The sequence below is a fragment of the Mastigoproctus giganteus genome, chromosome 2, assembly GCF_048544385.1.
Source record: "Mastigoproctus giganteus isolate SK-2022 chromosome 2, ASM4854438v1, whole genome shotgun sequence".
Classification (NCBI taxonomy): domain Eukaryota; kingdom Metazoa; phylum Arthropoda; class Arachnida; order Uropygi; family Thelyphonidae; genus Mastigoproctus; species Mastigoproctus giganteus.
The window spans coordinates 137,172,831-137,186,528 of NC_143576.1; the positions used below are offsets into that span (position 1 = coordinate 137,172,831).

At 37.4% G+C, this 13,698-nt stretch overlaps 1 protein-coding gene across 4 annotated transcripts in view; it reads left to right on the forward strand.

Moving 5' to 3' along the window:
• Positions 1-13,698, forward strand: part of LOC150089589 (protein slit-like) — a 172,283-nt gene that overhangs the window by 145,399 nt on the left and 13,186 nt on the right. For all 4 annotated transcript variants that reach the window (XM_090389558.1, XM_090389559.1, XM_090389561.1 and 1 more), the window contains 7 exons: positions 1,577-1,712; positions 3,509-3,577; positions 5,402-5,473; positions 5,645-5,716; positions 6,672-6,743; positions 10,420-10,583; positions 11,781-11,997. In XM_090389558.1, the coding sequence (XP_090245684.1) occupies positions 1,577-1,712; positions 3,509-3,577; positions 5,402-5,473; positions 5,645-5,716; positions 6,672-6,743; positions 10,420-10,583; positions 11,781-11,997 (802 nt within the window). The remainder of the gene's footprint in view (positions 1-1,576; positions 1,713-3,508; positions 3,578-5,401; positions 5,474-5,644; positions 5,717-6,671; positions 6,744-10,419; positions 10,584-11,780; positions 11,998-13,698) is intronic.

Here is a 13,698-nt window from a genome sequence, read left to right on the forward strand (position 1 = left end):
AATTCAAGAAAGACTTCAAGTGCCCTCTAACTCATAAAAATCTTAAATGAATGATTTATAGTGTTTCCAAAAGACTCTTATAGGACTGAGGGTATTCGTTTTTGTTCAGAGAATGACAATCAGGATCAGTTCATAGTGCAAATGACGATGTCATTTTTCTATGTATGTATAACGTTTTGTAATTTTTCTATGAATGTAATTTGTCCTCTATATTTGTATATCTTATGTATTTGCTGATATATTTTATCCTATGTTACACTCTAATACGTTAGTTGGATGTATGTATGCGCCACCCTCCTAACTTCTGTACAGGGGTGTTTGTTGAATAAACTGATGATAATAATAATAAATTATTGCAACCCAGCTGTCAGGTGCATTAGTCATCGCGTGCTACTTAAGTTTTTCGGTAGCGACATTATTTTCTTTCGACCATATCCAGCTGAAACCTCCGATGATCATGTTAGACACTCCCTTAGGAGAGAGTGGCTCTGAGCATTTCAAATCGATGATTGTTTTTCAAAGTCCTTTCACAGTGAAGCTTTCTGAAAAAAGTACGACTGTTGAATGTTATTCTCATTATAAACCCACTTTTCGGAGTAGCCTCATTTGATCGAATGATCCTAAGGGATGAAAAATGGTCTTTTGCAATTGCGTCACGTGGAGGCGAGTTTTTGGAGCACTCCTCTTCTCAATTAGTTTAATGATAACGCAGAGTTATCTTTATTATATTCGCCAATTAAACTGCTCATTAGGAGTTATTTTTTGGCCAAAATCGTGTTGGTTATCCCTACAAACAGCAACTACGCTTTTGAAGATTCAGTTGTCGGTTCTGCCGAGAATTATTCCTAAGAGGACGATGATAATATTCTGATCGTGAGAGCACTCTCATGTGTGTTCTCACATAAATATTAGCTAAACATCACCGTCAAATAAATATCACTGTAAATTAAATGGAGGTTTAGATAAAGATAGTTTCAGATATTCTTACGTGTGATTTATTGTGTCCAGTGTTTGATCTATTGCGCCCGTAATGGCTCTGATAAAAAAGAAAAAAGTACCGATCTAGCCAACTGCATCTACAGGCCTAATGGAGAACTCTTTTATTACGCCCATAAACACAAGATAACATTTGCGTAGCTAAGGGCAAACGGCTGTTTCTACGACTCCATTACTGTTATCTACAGAGGTAAAAGAAGCCATTAATGGACAGATTCCCTTTCATTTTCTGATGCCCTTGTCTTTTTTTTTTTTTTTAACATGGCCAAAGGCGTGTACGAAATACTGAAGCTTGCGTGCAAATAATCCTCATTAAGGGGCTATTGAAGGTGTTAGCAGCGCGCTCCATTGTATCTGCTGCATCTTGTCGATGTTTTATTGTCGTTATGGCATGGCCACACTCGGGTCGTGGAATGCGCACCTTCGCTGGCCCCTCGAGTGCCCAGACTGGCCCGTTATTAGGTAATGTTTTAATAGTAGCAGTGTTTGATAGATGGTGCTTAATTAGCTGTAAGAGTTACGCTGAATGACACTGAACACAACACTTGTCATTCTTCACTTGTTTCCACCCTCTTTTCAGAACACGAATTGCATGGAGGGTGTAATGCCGAGTTGCCCTGCCCTCCAGGATGCGTCTGTACCGGAACGGTTGTCCATTGTAGTCGGAAAAAGCTGAAAGCAGTGTCTAAAGCCATCCCGAGTCCCACAACAGAATTGTAAGTATCGCTGTTCGTTAATTCATCAAATGTTCATTCATTTCTTGCAGAAGCAGCTTTCGATTTTGGATTCGGTTTTCATTTACAATCAGTTCGCCTGATTTCATAGAATACAGTACGGATCGATCGCTCACTAATAGAAGCTATTGAAACCAAATAACCATCGAGCTTATCTATACTGAAAACGCTGCAAGTTAAGTAATTTTTAAAACTATTTTTAGCGTAATAAGTTGGGGTTGGCGAAATGCTTAGTCTTCCTGTGATGGATATTCTTAATTTCAGCTTAAAAGCAGATTCCAGCTTGAATTTTTCAGTAAATTAAAGTTATTCTTGCCGTTTTTTGTAACTGATGAAATACGACATAAATATTAAAGTAACAATTTTGCCTTACGGGATTTACAACTTCAACAAATATTAACTCTTTTGATACATTGCCCTTCTTACTAAATTCAGTTGAAGTAGGACGCCCACCGAACTACTAAGCAATAATAAAAGAAAACTGTGTGGATTGAGTGTAAGTCAGTCTCCGCCCAGAAAAAGAGTGGAAAAAAAGCCCATAAAAAGCTTCCTCCAATCCCAGTGGGATGGTAATCAGGCTCAACCTTAGTCCTTAACCGAACTTAGCAGAACTTCAAATACAGACGCAGAATTAAGGGAGCATTTCTACTTCCTGAGTGATTCGCATAGTGATTAACCTATAATTTTCTTCTAAAATATTTCATTCAAGGCTCTCCCATTTATCAATTACATTTGTTATTACATATATTTCCATTTGGTCGACGTGACCTCGATCCTCTCTACAGTAGTGACCGTTAATGTCTTTGATGATATTCACGGTAACATCTTCAAAGGATCATCTCCAAAGAGATGATCCTTTGAAGAGACTCGATCCCATTCACACGGATCATCTCCAAAGAGATGATCCGTGTGAATGGGATCGAGTTGTCCTACAGCATTCCGTCAACTCTCTGTCACGAGTTGTAGTCGATGGTGGGTATCCAGTGATGGTCCAATGTGAAGAAAATGCGACAGCTGAGCTTTCAAAAGTTGAAGGAAAAATAGAACTCAAGATGGCTTTCTTCCTTATTTTCTTGATAATATGGCTAGGATTTTTAAAAAATGAAATTTTCCCATAAGTGGAGATGAAACCCAGCGGATTTTCAAAGCTCTTCTATGCAAATTTATTTTCTTTTGTTTTTTAAGGTGATATCTTTCTCAGAACGGTTTTTTCGACCTTCAGTGGGTTGCCTTTCTTTGATTTTTCTAAATTGCTTAAAGTAGTTTCTTGGTGCTAATTGGTGTATTACTTGAAACTAAGGAATAGCTTGGAAAACACTTAGTACGCAAACGTGCTGTTGACATAAGTTTATCTTTTTTAAAATTTATGAAACTTTTATCCAACTGTACTAAAAGGATGATAATAATAATAAACTATAATTATAATAAGTATTATTAAAAATAAATAAGTATCGTTGACCGTTGGGATTTTGTACGTCACTGTAATATTAGCATAAAACTTTTGTTCACGGTTTACTGCTCTCAAGAATCTTCAACGACTTCATGAAAGCTTTTAAATTATCTTTTGATCACTAGCAAACTACCAAATGTCCATTAGTGAGTGAAACTTTTTTTAACATTTTAATGCATTAATATAAAAGTCGCTTTTGACATTTCGACTACAAAGATGTCGAAATGCCATTTGAAACCCGTTTCATTTTATAGTTGTTTTTATTTAATTGTGCATAAATGTATATCATTAACTATATTTAATTAAGAATGCACACGTGTTTTTGTAGGTACCTGGATGTGAATGACATTGCAGAGATCCCTCAAGAGATCAATACGGCCAAAGATTTACAACGTCTGTAAGTTACACCTTTTTTTTTTTTTTTACCTTTTTTCTCAATGGAAAAAGTTGGGGGAATGGGGGAGGGGATGAAAATAGGTCTGTCAATCAGGCGCCAGAAAGACTAGAAAAACAATAAAACAGTAATAGTTGTCAAAAATTATATCGCTAATTTAATTCCTTTTAATGGAATTAAAAATCATTACTTTTAATGGAAATTCCTCTGTTTTAGATACTTCGTTAAATTTCTAAAAAAATATCCCATTAAAGTTAATATATTCCCCACCAGTTAATATTTTTCACCTCAGAAAGAATTTTTAAACTGGCGCAAACCATGAATAGCCTCAGATGAAATTTGGAATAAGGAAACGAAAGTCAACTTGGCGCTGCAAATGAAAGATTGTACTCTCCTTTAACAAACTTAAAAGAGGAACCCTTTCTCAAAACATATTGCGCAAAATAACGAAATTCGAAGAAATAGGTGCTTCGACCGGTTCCCAGCATAGAACTCAAGTCAAATTATGACAGATTTTATTCCTTGAGGAACAATCTGCAAAGTGTTTTGGAGCCTCCTGTAAGTGGTTTCCTTACGAGATTCACTTGCTGCCCCAGTTAAGCATCGACTTTACCTTGTGGCTTCTGGCTAGGATGGAAGTGGGTGACATGCAGCCTTGGGACATCGTACGGATAGATGAGAGACATTTCTGGTTCGGAAAAAAACTCAGGTGAGATTGCAAGCAGTGGAGTGTGATTGACATTCTTCATCCCATGTCTTCGCAGTTTTTACTCTTAATGTTACTAAGAAAGCCATTCGCTACAAGGCGTCTGGCTGGGCATCAGTCATTTTGTGTTCCAGCTATTTCAAAGCCAGTGTCGTGGACCAATAAATATGCTATCTTTCACTTTTGCATCCTACATTTTGGAAATATAGGAAGGAATTACCTTCAGATTCCATGCTTTGACAGTTTGACCAGTCCCAGCTTGATATGAAGTAGTGAAAGTAAGCTTTTTTTTTCTTTTTTTGGAACTAAGGGATTGTTTACTAAATTGTGTGCATTTGGCTGCAACTCAATTCTAACAGACCATTCTCTTTTTCTGTAGTACTGGTTTTTACTGCCCTGTGGTCTGGGACCAGAGAAAGCAGGGAACTTAGTGAAACCACCTTGCAAGCCCAGAAGGAACGCTAGCATTTTTAAGTCCCCAGACATCCCATTTATACTCATAATACTTGATCTAACACATACCTCACTTTTCTGTAGTCTTCTTCAACATGAGCAGTGTGTAACAGTTAATGAGTGAATTCTCTATTATATTACTTATTTATTATATTTTTATTTTAAATTTATTTCATACAATAAAGGAAAGTTCTCAGTTACGATGCGTGAAGAGAAATAAAGTATAAGTTAAATAATTTAAATTTCTCTATTACCGTTCGACTGTTGTTAACTTGTAAAAAAATTATGGGCCCTCCGTTTTCCCAAGAGGAAACAATCCATAAACCCTTTTTTGTTTCCCCTTGCTACATATGCTGCAGTTATAACCAAAATTCAGAAATCAAGAAAAGACGATCTAATCCAATAAACAACCATGTATTTAAGTCTCAATAGCTGTTCACAAAGGTGCGCAGTCAGAGTAAATTCTAGTTGAAGCTAACCACTACAAGAAACAGCTCAGAAATTATTAGTGTCAGTTCTAAAAATGGGCTGGAAATATGCAAATAGTGACTTGTTAAGTATGGTTCTGAATACCTAAGTCTGCCTTATTAACATTTACATTCAGTACTGTGTGCACATAAAGGCATCATCTTTCTTTTATACTAAGCTCTTATTGTTTTTATCCGTAGGGACCTAAGCAACAACCAGATTACCATCCTGACCAACAATATCTTTATCAACTTGACCAAACTTTCCACTCTGTGAGTATACTTTTAATAAGGTTGAATGTTATTTGCTAATATTGTACTAAAATTATGTTTCAACAAGAGCCATATCCACCATCTCTTCCAAGAAGAGTCCAGTATTTTAAATTATGAATTATAATTTAATATTAGCTGAATTTGGTCAGTTATTTTGCTTTCTTTTCGCAGGATCCTAAGTTATAATAAGCTGCAGTGCATACAAGTAGACAGTCTAAGAGGCCTGAAGTCGTTAAGGATCCTGTAAGTATTTATCCTAGTTATGTTTTTTTTCTTATTTTTTGTATAAGACATCGCTGACTAGTTCGGTAGTAAATCGTGCATGCTTGTAGTGGTGCCAAGATAGAGCTGTAAACCAGAGTGGGATGTAAATAGATGGGAACCATCAATAACGTATTAGGACACCCAGAGGAATGTGTATCATAGAGAAGCCTAAATCACCCCTGTAATGGGTGTCCAAGGGTTTATAATTTAGAGCGTTGTAACACTTACACGGAGCAGGATTAAGGCTTGATTTATTAGAGCTGCACTGTAAAGAGGTTATTCGGCCTACACTATAATTAACTACAAGATACACCCCGTGGACTACAAGCTTTGGCAGAAGAATTCTTATCTATGTACACAGGACCAAAGGCGAACTATTCATCGTTCTTTCATCCTCTGGTGTACATTGCTTATCAATTTATGAGGGACCCCTGTGATGCAAGGGGTGGATAAATATTAAATGGTTAAACGTTACTCGGGTATTGTACCCACACAAACAGTACTTTGTTTAAAAGTTTATAATTCTGCTTTATTTTTATAGAAAATGGCATTCTGTTGTCAGCACATGTAAACCACTCTCTTTGTGTAGACAGAATTCTCTAAATCAGTGCTTGTCGACCATCGGGTCATGAAGAAATTTATAATGAGCTCCAACAAGTTTTAAGATTGGTATTGGCATTTTAATGCATGGAGTTGGAAAATATTTCTAGGCTTTTTACTTTTCCCTAAGATTAAGTTGGTGGTGGACTTCGTTATGCTAAATCATGATTTGTTCTCACTGTATGGGCATGCTTCTTAAAGAATTTACTTAACCTTATTCCTTACTGTTTTGATTAAATATTTACGTACCTTACCTGGTAAGAACTTTAAATTTATGATTTCTTTACCGCGCGTTAAACTAGTCACACTAAATTTGCACGTCATTCTGTTCCAGGTCTTTGCAAGGAAATGACATCTCCATGATACCAGATGGCGCTTTCAGAGAACTGGTTTCCATAACTCATATGTAGGTATCACAGATTAAACTAAGAGCTGTCTTATTAAACTGTCTTGTTCTTTAAGAAACAATTAAATATATAAAATGTACAGAATAAAAATTGTTTTGCATTACTTCACACACACACACACACACACACACACACACTGCTATCAAGATCTTAAGTTATACCCAAAACTCATAATTTAGGCATTTAATGAGGAATACTCCTGACAGCCAAACCAACTATCCCAAGGAATCCCCGCGCTGGTTGCAAGGCGATAACAAAGCTTCGTGTTTATAAATCCGACTCCTATAAAAGAATGGATTGCTCCATAGGGGGAATTATAAGAAGGGGCTGACGTGCTCCAATTCATCTCCTTTAATATCATAGACATAAGGGAATTCAGGTCCGGAAATCTGACTGGTTAGTCCATCCTAAAAATACTCTCCTTTTGAAGGAATTTGTCGACCAGCTGAGCCCTATGTGGAAGAGCATTATTATCAAGAAAACTTAATTTGGAGCTCATGGCCCTGTCAAAAATTGTCACGTAAACCCCAAGGAGCTAGTTTTTGGATAATTAAAGTACCTCCCTCGGAGATGTGGATATCGGCGCGATCGTTCGCCCGGCTGTCTCCCCGAGACTTTCAAGATCACCACGTCGATAGCGATTCCTTTCGCTAATGTTAGAAGAGTGGGAACGTGTTGCTCATTCTCTCTCCAGATGAAAACAAGTCGAGAATCAGTTTCTTGAAATCATTTTGTAGTTTCGCTTAGTCCATTTACTGAAGTGTGTGCAGTTCGGCTTGTAACATTCATTCCTGCGATTGCTGAAAACTCAAAAGAGAGCTGTCAGCTTGTTGTCTCTGTGGTGTCTCGCTCTTAGGGGAAACATCACCTAATTTCTATAGCCTTGAAATTATCATTCTTGAAACTTATAACTCTCTCTCTCCATTTCTCAGCTTGCGATTATCCTGCCATCATCTTGCCAATAATCATTAAATGCTCCAAATCTTCCAAACGTCTACATTGCATTATACACAAAAATAAAACCTAGTCAGATGCAGTGTGTGACCCGTTGGATTAGAAATGAGTGGTACCATTATAACGTGCGCTTTATACCACGCCTAATTCGTATGTTCTCTTATTAAAATAATATTTTGGAGTCGTAATTCGATTTATCACCTTAAATTACGCCGGGATGTCAAATTTCATGCAAAAATTTACCCAGTTAACTTTCAAACATTAAAAGAAAGAAGAAAAGAAAGGTCATTGGTTTATACTAATGCACGATATTCGTAGCTGAAGTTATGCTTTGTTACACAGCATGTTTCAAGAGTCCTTGGACACTGAAAATTTCAAATTTAAATTAGAAGCCATGTTGTGCATGGGGGGGGGGGTTCTACCGCAGAGGCTCGCTGGATATTGTTAAAATATGTGTAAGAACTCTGAAGCGCTAATTCTGAATCCAGTACTGAATTTGCCTTCAACAGCACCTTGTCCGATATAAAGTTGTTCTATCTGAAACACCGTCCTCGACTAACCTCAATCTTAACTAGAACAACTGTGATATGTTGCTTGATTATTCTAACATTGCCACTGCCCAATCTGCAGTAGTCAGTCTTGGAAAGTCTTTTCAAAATGTTGGCAACCGTCACCAAGACAGTCTCCCCAGACTATTAATGTAGCAGTTCCCTTATAACACATAGAGAATCAGTTTCAAGACTGAACTCGGGTTATAAATAATATTGAATTCAGAGAGAATAAATATTATTCTTGTATAAATAATCTTGAATTCAGAGAGAAGGTAGGTTGTCTACATCAAGTCAGAGGGACTCTGCTCTGTGTGATTTAGGAGGGGATAGTGGAAGTCTCTCAGTGGGAGGCATTTCTATTATCCCCCATAATTCCTCCCACTGATATCTACCAGTCACAGAGAAGGAACCACATCTGCATTCTCCCTACATGCACCAATCGCTGTATTATTGGGAAGACAAGTATTTAACTCAATTATTTGCAATAATAGAAAACAACCATATAATGATAACCAAATAAACTACAATTTTTCTTATGAATAATGAATTTTGGATCCTCACTGTGTATATTTATTAAAAAGACAAAGGCGTACTTTTAAGTTACACTAAATCATTTATTATTTGACTGCAAAATTATTATTTTTTTAAAACTGTGTCAAAAAAGAGAGTTAAAAACCTTACATTTTAAATTCGGAAGTTCAACATACCCGAGAAAAATGTGATGTACGCTGACGATCGAAAATTATCGCATTCCTCTAAAGAACGCGTCTTGGCATGAAGTAATTTGCTAAATACTACAGTTATATGGTTGAAAATATTAAACTTTTTGTTGCCATACATTCTCTAAGCAAATCCCTCTCATCTTGCTATTTTTCCCTCTTCAAGTAATCCGAAGAGATCCAAAAAGCGGATTACACTGCGCACAGTGATCAAAAAAAGAAACACCTCAAAGCGTTTTGTCCCTACCCTTCCAGTTGTATTTTCACTGATAACTTTGGCAAACAAAGAGAAAAGTTCCGAAAGAATGGACTTCGACAGATATTTACGAAGCGTTTTCGGCTGCCTCTCATGAATTTTTAGTTCTTCTCTTGGTGGTATGAAAGACAGAAGAAGAAAAATCATTGTATTACAACAACCTTTTGTTCAGACCGTCCTTGCAGTGTTTCAGTCAATACATTCGTCAAATCCCAGTAGACCGGATATTCGAGAAAAATAACAAGCGTATCCACTTATCTGTGATTTATGGAATTCGTTCCCTCTTCCTATATTTGCTGGTCGTCAGCTTTTCTGTCCGTATTTCCGTTAGCTAAACAATATTTTACCCAGGAGTCGCTGGGAATGTGATCGACTTCATAAAAACGAGGCTCTCGCATTACCAAAAGAGGTAAGTGAACTCTCTGTCCAACCAACTTTTCAAGTGCTTTGAGTGTAGTATGCTAATCCCTTTAATGGCGTACCGAAGAACGAGAGATTCTTGATGCCCGTTTCGTGTCTTTCTTGGGTGTCTGCAGGTTAATACAACTTGTTGCTGGTTTGGGGAAAGAAACTAAATAATCCACCAAATAATCACCATGGTAACGGATTATTCACCATGGCGATTATTCCGTTCTGTGGTGAGTACTTTTAAAAGAAATCTTCAAATGAAAAGCTCTGCAAAACTAATACTTCGTTATAAAATGCACGCAGATACCGCGCATGAAACGGGTTTAATTTTGGCATTTTGAATTATAAAATGCCGGACCTGGTCCAAAGAAAGTTCACATGCAATGCAAAGCTGATAAAAGTCAGCTTTTTGTTGCCATACAATCTCTAAGCAAATCCCTCTCATCTTTGGTGTGATTGCTGGTATTTAGGTCATATTGCTCCTTGTGTGTTATGTCTACAGAAATGTGTATTCAAGGGCTGATTGCATGTTGGGTGGGCTACACATCCACGAATAACTCTAAGGGGAATCCTACTCCCTCTGCCAGAAATCGACTAATTGCGATATAATATATTTAGCCGATGGAGTAAGAGTTCGATTCCGGTCATCTATGGGACTGGAACCTATCATGAAATTTCTTTCAGTTAATTATAAATACAGTACCCCGATGCAACTGGAGAAACAGTGGTTTCTCCTCATTGGACTTTATACGTGGACCATATACTAATACCAGTTACTATTTTACAGAGCGCTTGGTGCGAATCCTCTCTACTGTGATTGCAATCTTCGTTGGCTTTCGGAGTGGATCAAGAAAGACTACATTGAACCTGGAATTGCTCGATGCGCTGAACCCCGATCTATGAAAGATAAATTGGTGTTAACAGCGCCCTCCAACAGCTTTATTTGTACAGGTAATTATGACTATTCTAGATTCATTTTTCACTAAATATTTTAAGACTATGAAGCTATTTAAAATGTATGCCTTCTTATTTACATAACTGTATTTAGGATACACCATACAGTTTTGTACTAAACATAATTGTAGCGAGTTAAACCGATAACTGCATACATACGTACGTACATGTCCACATACATCAATATAAAAGGATTCCGCATCTTTATCGCACGCGCCCATTGGTTCTTATTTAATTCTTCTCGCGATTCGGTCCATCTAGTAGCGATCGGAAGGGCTTTGAACGCTTCACCAGCATTATGCACCCTTTTCGTTTTAAATTTTTCTCTAATTAGAAATAATATTTAATAATCAAACTATTTCCTCATCCGTCAAAAGATTTATTATTCTGGATTATTAGGGAATATAATCTAATGCGCATTTAATGCTTTGTCAAGTTTTGTCAACTGATGCTAAAATGTCCCAAATGAATAAAGAAAACTCCGTTTATGCAAAGTTAAATCGAGGGTCTTATGCAAATAAAATTTTAAAGAATAAGACATGAAAAATAAAAACTAATGAACGTGTCTGTGAAAAAAAGCTAAGTATATATATTTTGCATAACAGCGTACAAACAGAAATTTCTTAATCACAGGATGGAGTGTTTTATTGTCCCGCTCGAAAAATGGTTTGCTCTTATTAGTAAATTCTTGGCGGATGTGTGAATAACACGTTCAATGTTTATAAAAATCGTCAGGCTGAGAAACACTTGAAAAGAGCATTACAAACGCATGAATTTGTTTGATCGCATTTGCAAATACCCAAACAAACCAATTGCAATCGGGTCAAAGCGTCTCAGTTTACTGAATGACATTGTTACGAGACCTGAATACACTTCCATGGATGTGAATCACCTCTGAGAAGTATCCCGCTTGATTAACTAGTTCACCAAAGAAATCTGCGTATTAAATAAATAACTGCATCGGCAGAAGTTTAAATCTCCTCCATTCTGCGACTCATGTCTAGATCCAGTACTGAATCCCGAAGAACCAATGGCAAGATATCGATACTAAGGGCTTCCCCAAGTAGGGCGGAGGAGTACAGAGGTCAGGCATTTACCACCACTCCCGAAAATTTTAAATAATTGCAAATGTTTATGTCTATAAATATATTCAAAGAGTTCCGACAAGTGTATAGCGCTGTTGTCTTTCCACAGGGAAAGTGGAGCCCGATGTGCTGGCCAAGTGCGACGCCTGTTTCACCTTCCCATGTCAGCACGGGGCCACCTGCAAACCACGCCCTCTTCGTGACTATGAGTGCGTTTGTTCTCCAGGTTACCACGGACGGGACTGCGAGTACGTGATAGACGCGTGCTACGGAAATCCATGTGAGAACGGAGGAACTTGCAAGGTGCTGGAAGCAGGAAGGTTCAGGTGAGTGGCAGGGGAAGACTTCATTAGTGATAGCAAAGGTGTTGGGAGGAAGAGGGAGAGAATATCTCGGCTGTGTGAGTGTAACAACAGCGCGGTTGTCGAGATGACACTTAAGTTAAGCCATGCGGAGAATACCTCCTTCAAAGATGGGGACCACGAACACAAGGCTAATGAGAACCGCTAGGTCAAGTTAAAGGCTTCTTATTCTTATAGAAACGCCATTTTAAAACATCTAAATGATCGATAATAACTAAATAAGATCAGGGACCACGAGAATCGAAGAGTACACGTGCAAATATAAGTTAGTACATATTTGAGTAATGGTTTCTGTTGTGCACTCTTAATTTCCCGTCACAGTCATAGGGCTAAGGGTTACTTAGACAAATCGCCTCTTCCTTGATAAAATGAGATTTTATGGATAAAGAAAGAAAAATTAATATTATGTAAAGTGCTTATCAAGAAACAGTAATAAAAATTATGGAATCGAAAGGAAAAAAGGCTAACAGAAATGAAAAGAAATTAACTTTTTAAATAATCCAATATGTTAATAAGCTATGTGAGTTATCCCATTCATTGCCGAATACAGGCATTACCAAGGTCAATTAGAGGTGAGAGGGGGTTCGCATGACGGCCATTTGGCCTGGTCCCCACATAGGTTTTCAAATAGTTTTTCTTCCTCGATAATTGGAGCATTTCCACTCAGTTATGAAAATTGGAATGTATGTTTTAGTTTATTTTTTGTACCCTGTTTTGTTTTCCTTATGCATATACATTTTTTTTTAACTATGACTGAGGACATCAAATTGGTTTCTGTGAGAGTCGACCAAAGGTTTGATTTTTATCACCCAATATACAAACCTAACTTCAACCTATGCTCTAACAGTGCTCAACATTCAGTCAGTCAGAACTCTAGTAGGACATAATAAACTAAGCTATTCCATAGCAGAACATACAAAATGTACAGGAACTATGACGTTGCACATAACATTTAAATATACATGTAACCGTCGGTTTCGTGTATATTTAATGCCCCTCCCATCTGGCGAATGGGGAGAGGCAGACCTAGACAGGAATCTTTGATGAAATTGCCGGATTCAAAACCAAGTTTTGGGAGTATAGCTGCATTTGGAATTCCAAGAAGCGCACTGATATTATGTGAAGTTACGTAATATTATATAATGTAACTTGCATGTCATTTGGAACGTTACACAATTTCCTTACCTAAAGTGTTTTTCGCCTTAATTTGCAAATTTTGGGTAGAAGTTTCGAGCCCCTTACTTTAAGGGGCTCGAAGAAGAAGTTTCGAGCCCCTTACTCCACTCTTACTACTGTATGCCTTTGATTGTAATACTAGCTTTAATCTTCGTCATTACCCTCAGGGGGCTCATCTACTGAAAGCAACTTCAACGCCCATGTGTGGTGTGAGTCTCTGTAGTCTAATGGATAAAGCAGGGGCATCATAAACCAGCGATTATGGGTTTGACTCCCACCAGTGGTGAAAGTATTCCTTGTCCTCCCAAATGTTGAAAAATGGCTGAAACTTAGACCTCTGTCGGTTTCTAATGCAAAAAATAAATAATAACAATAACTCCTGTCATAGTAGTAATGGAAAATGATGCAAGAAAGCAAGCTTATATAGCATTAGCCAAAAAAAAAAAAAAAAAGCACTACTACACACTTCTCTCAACGGCCGACCGGGCT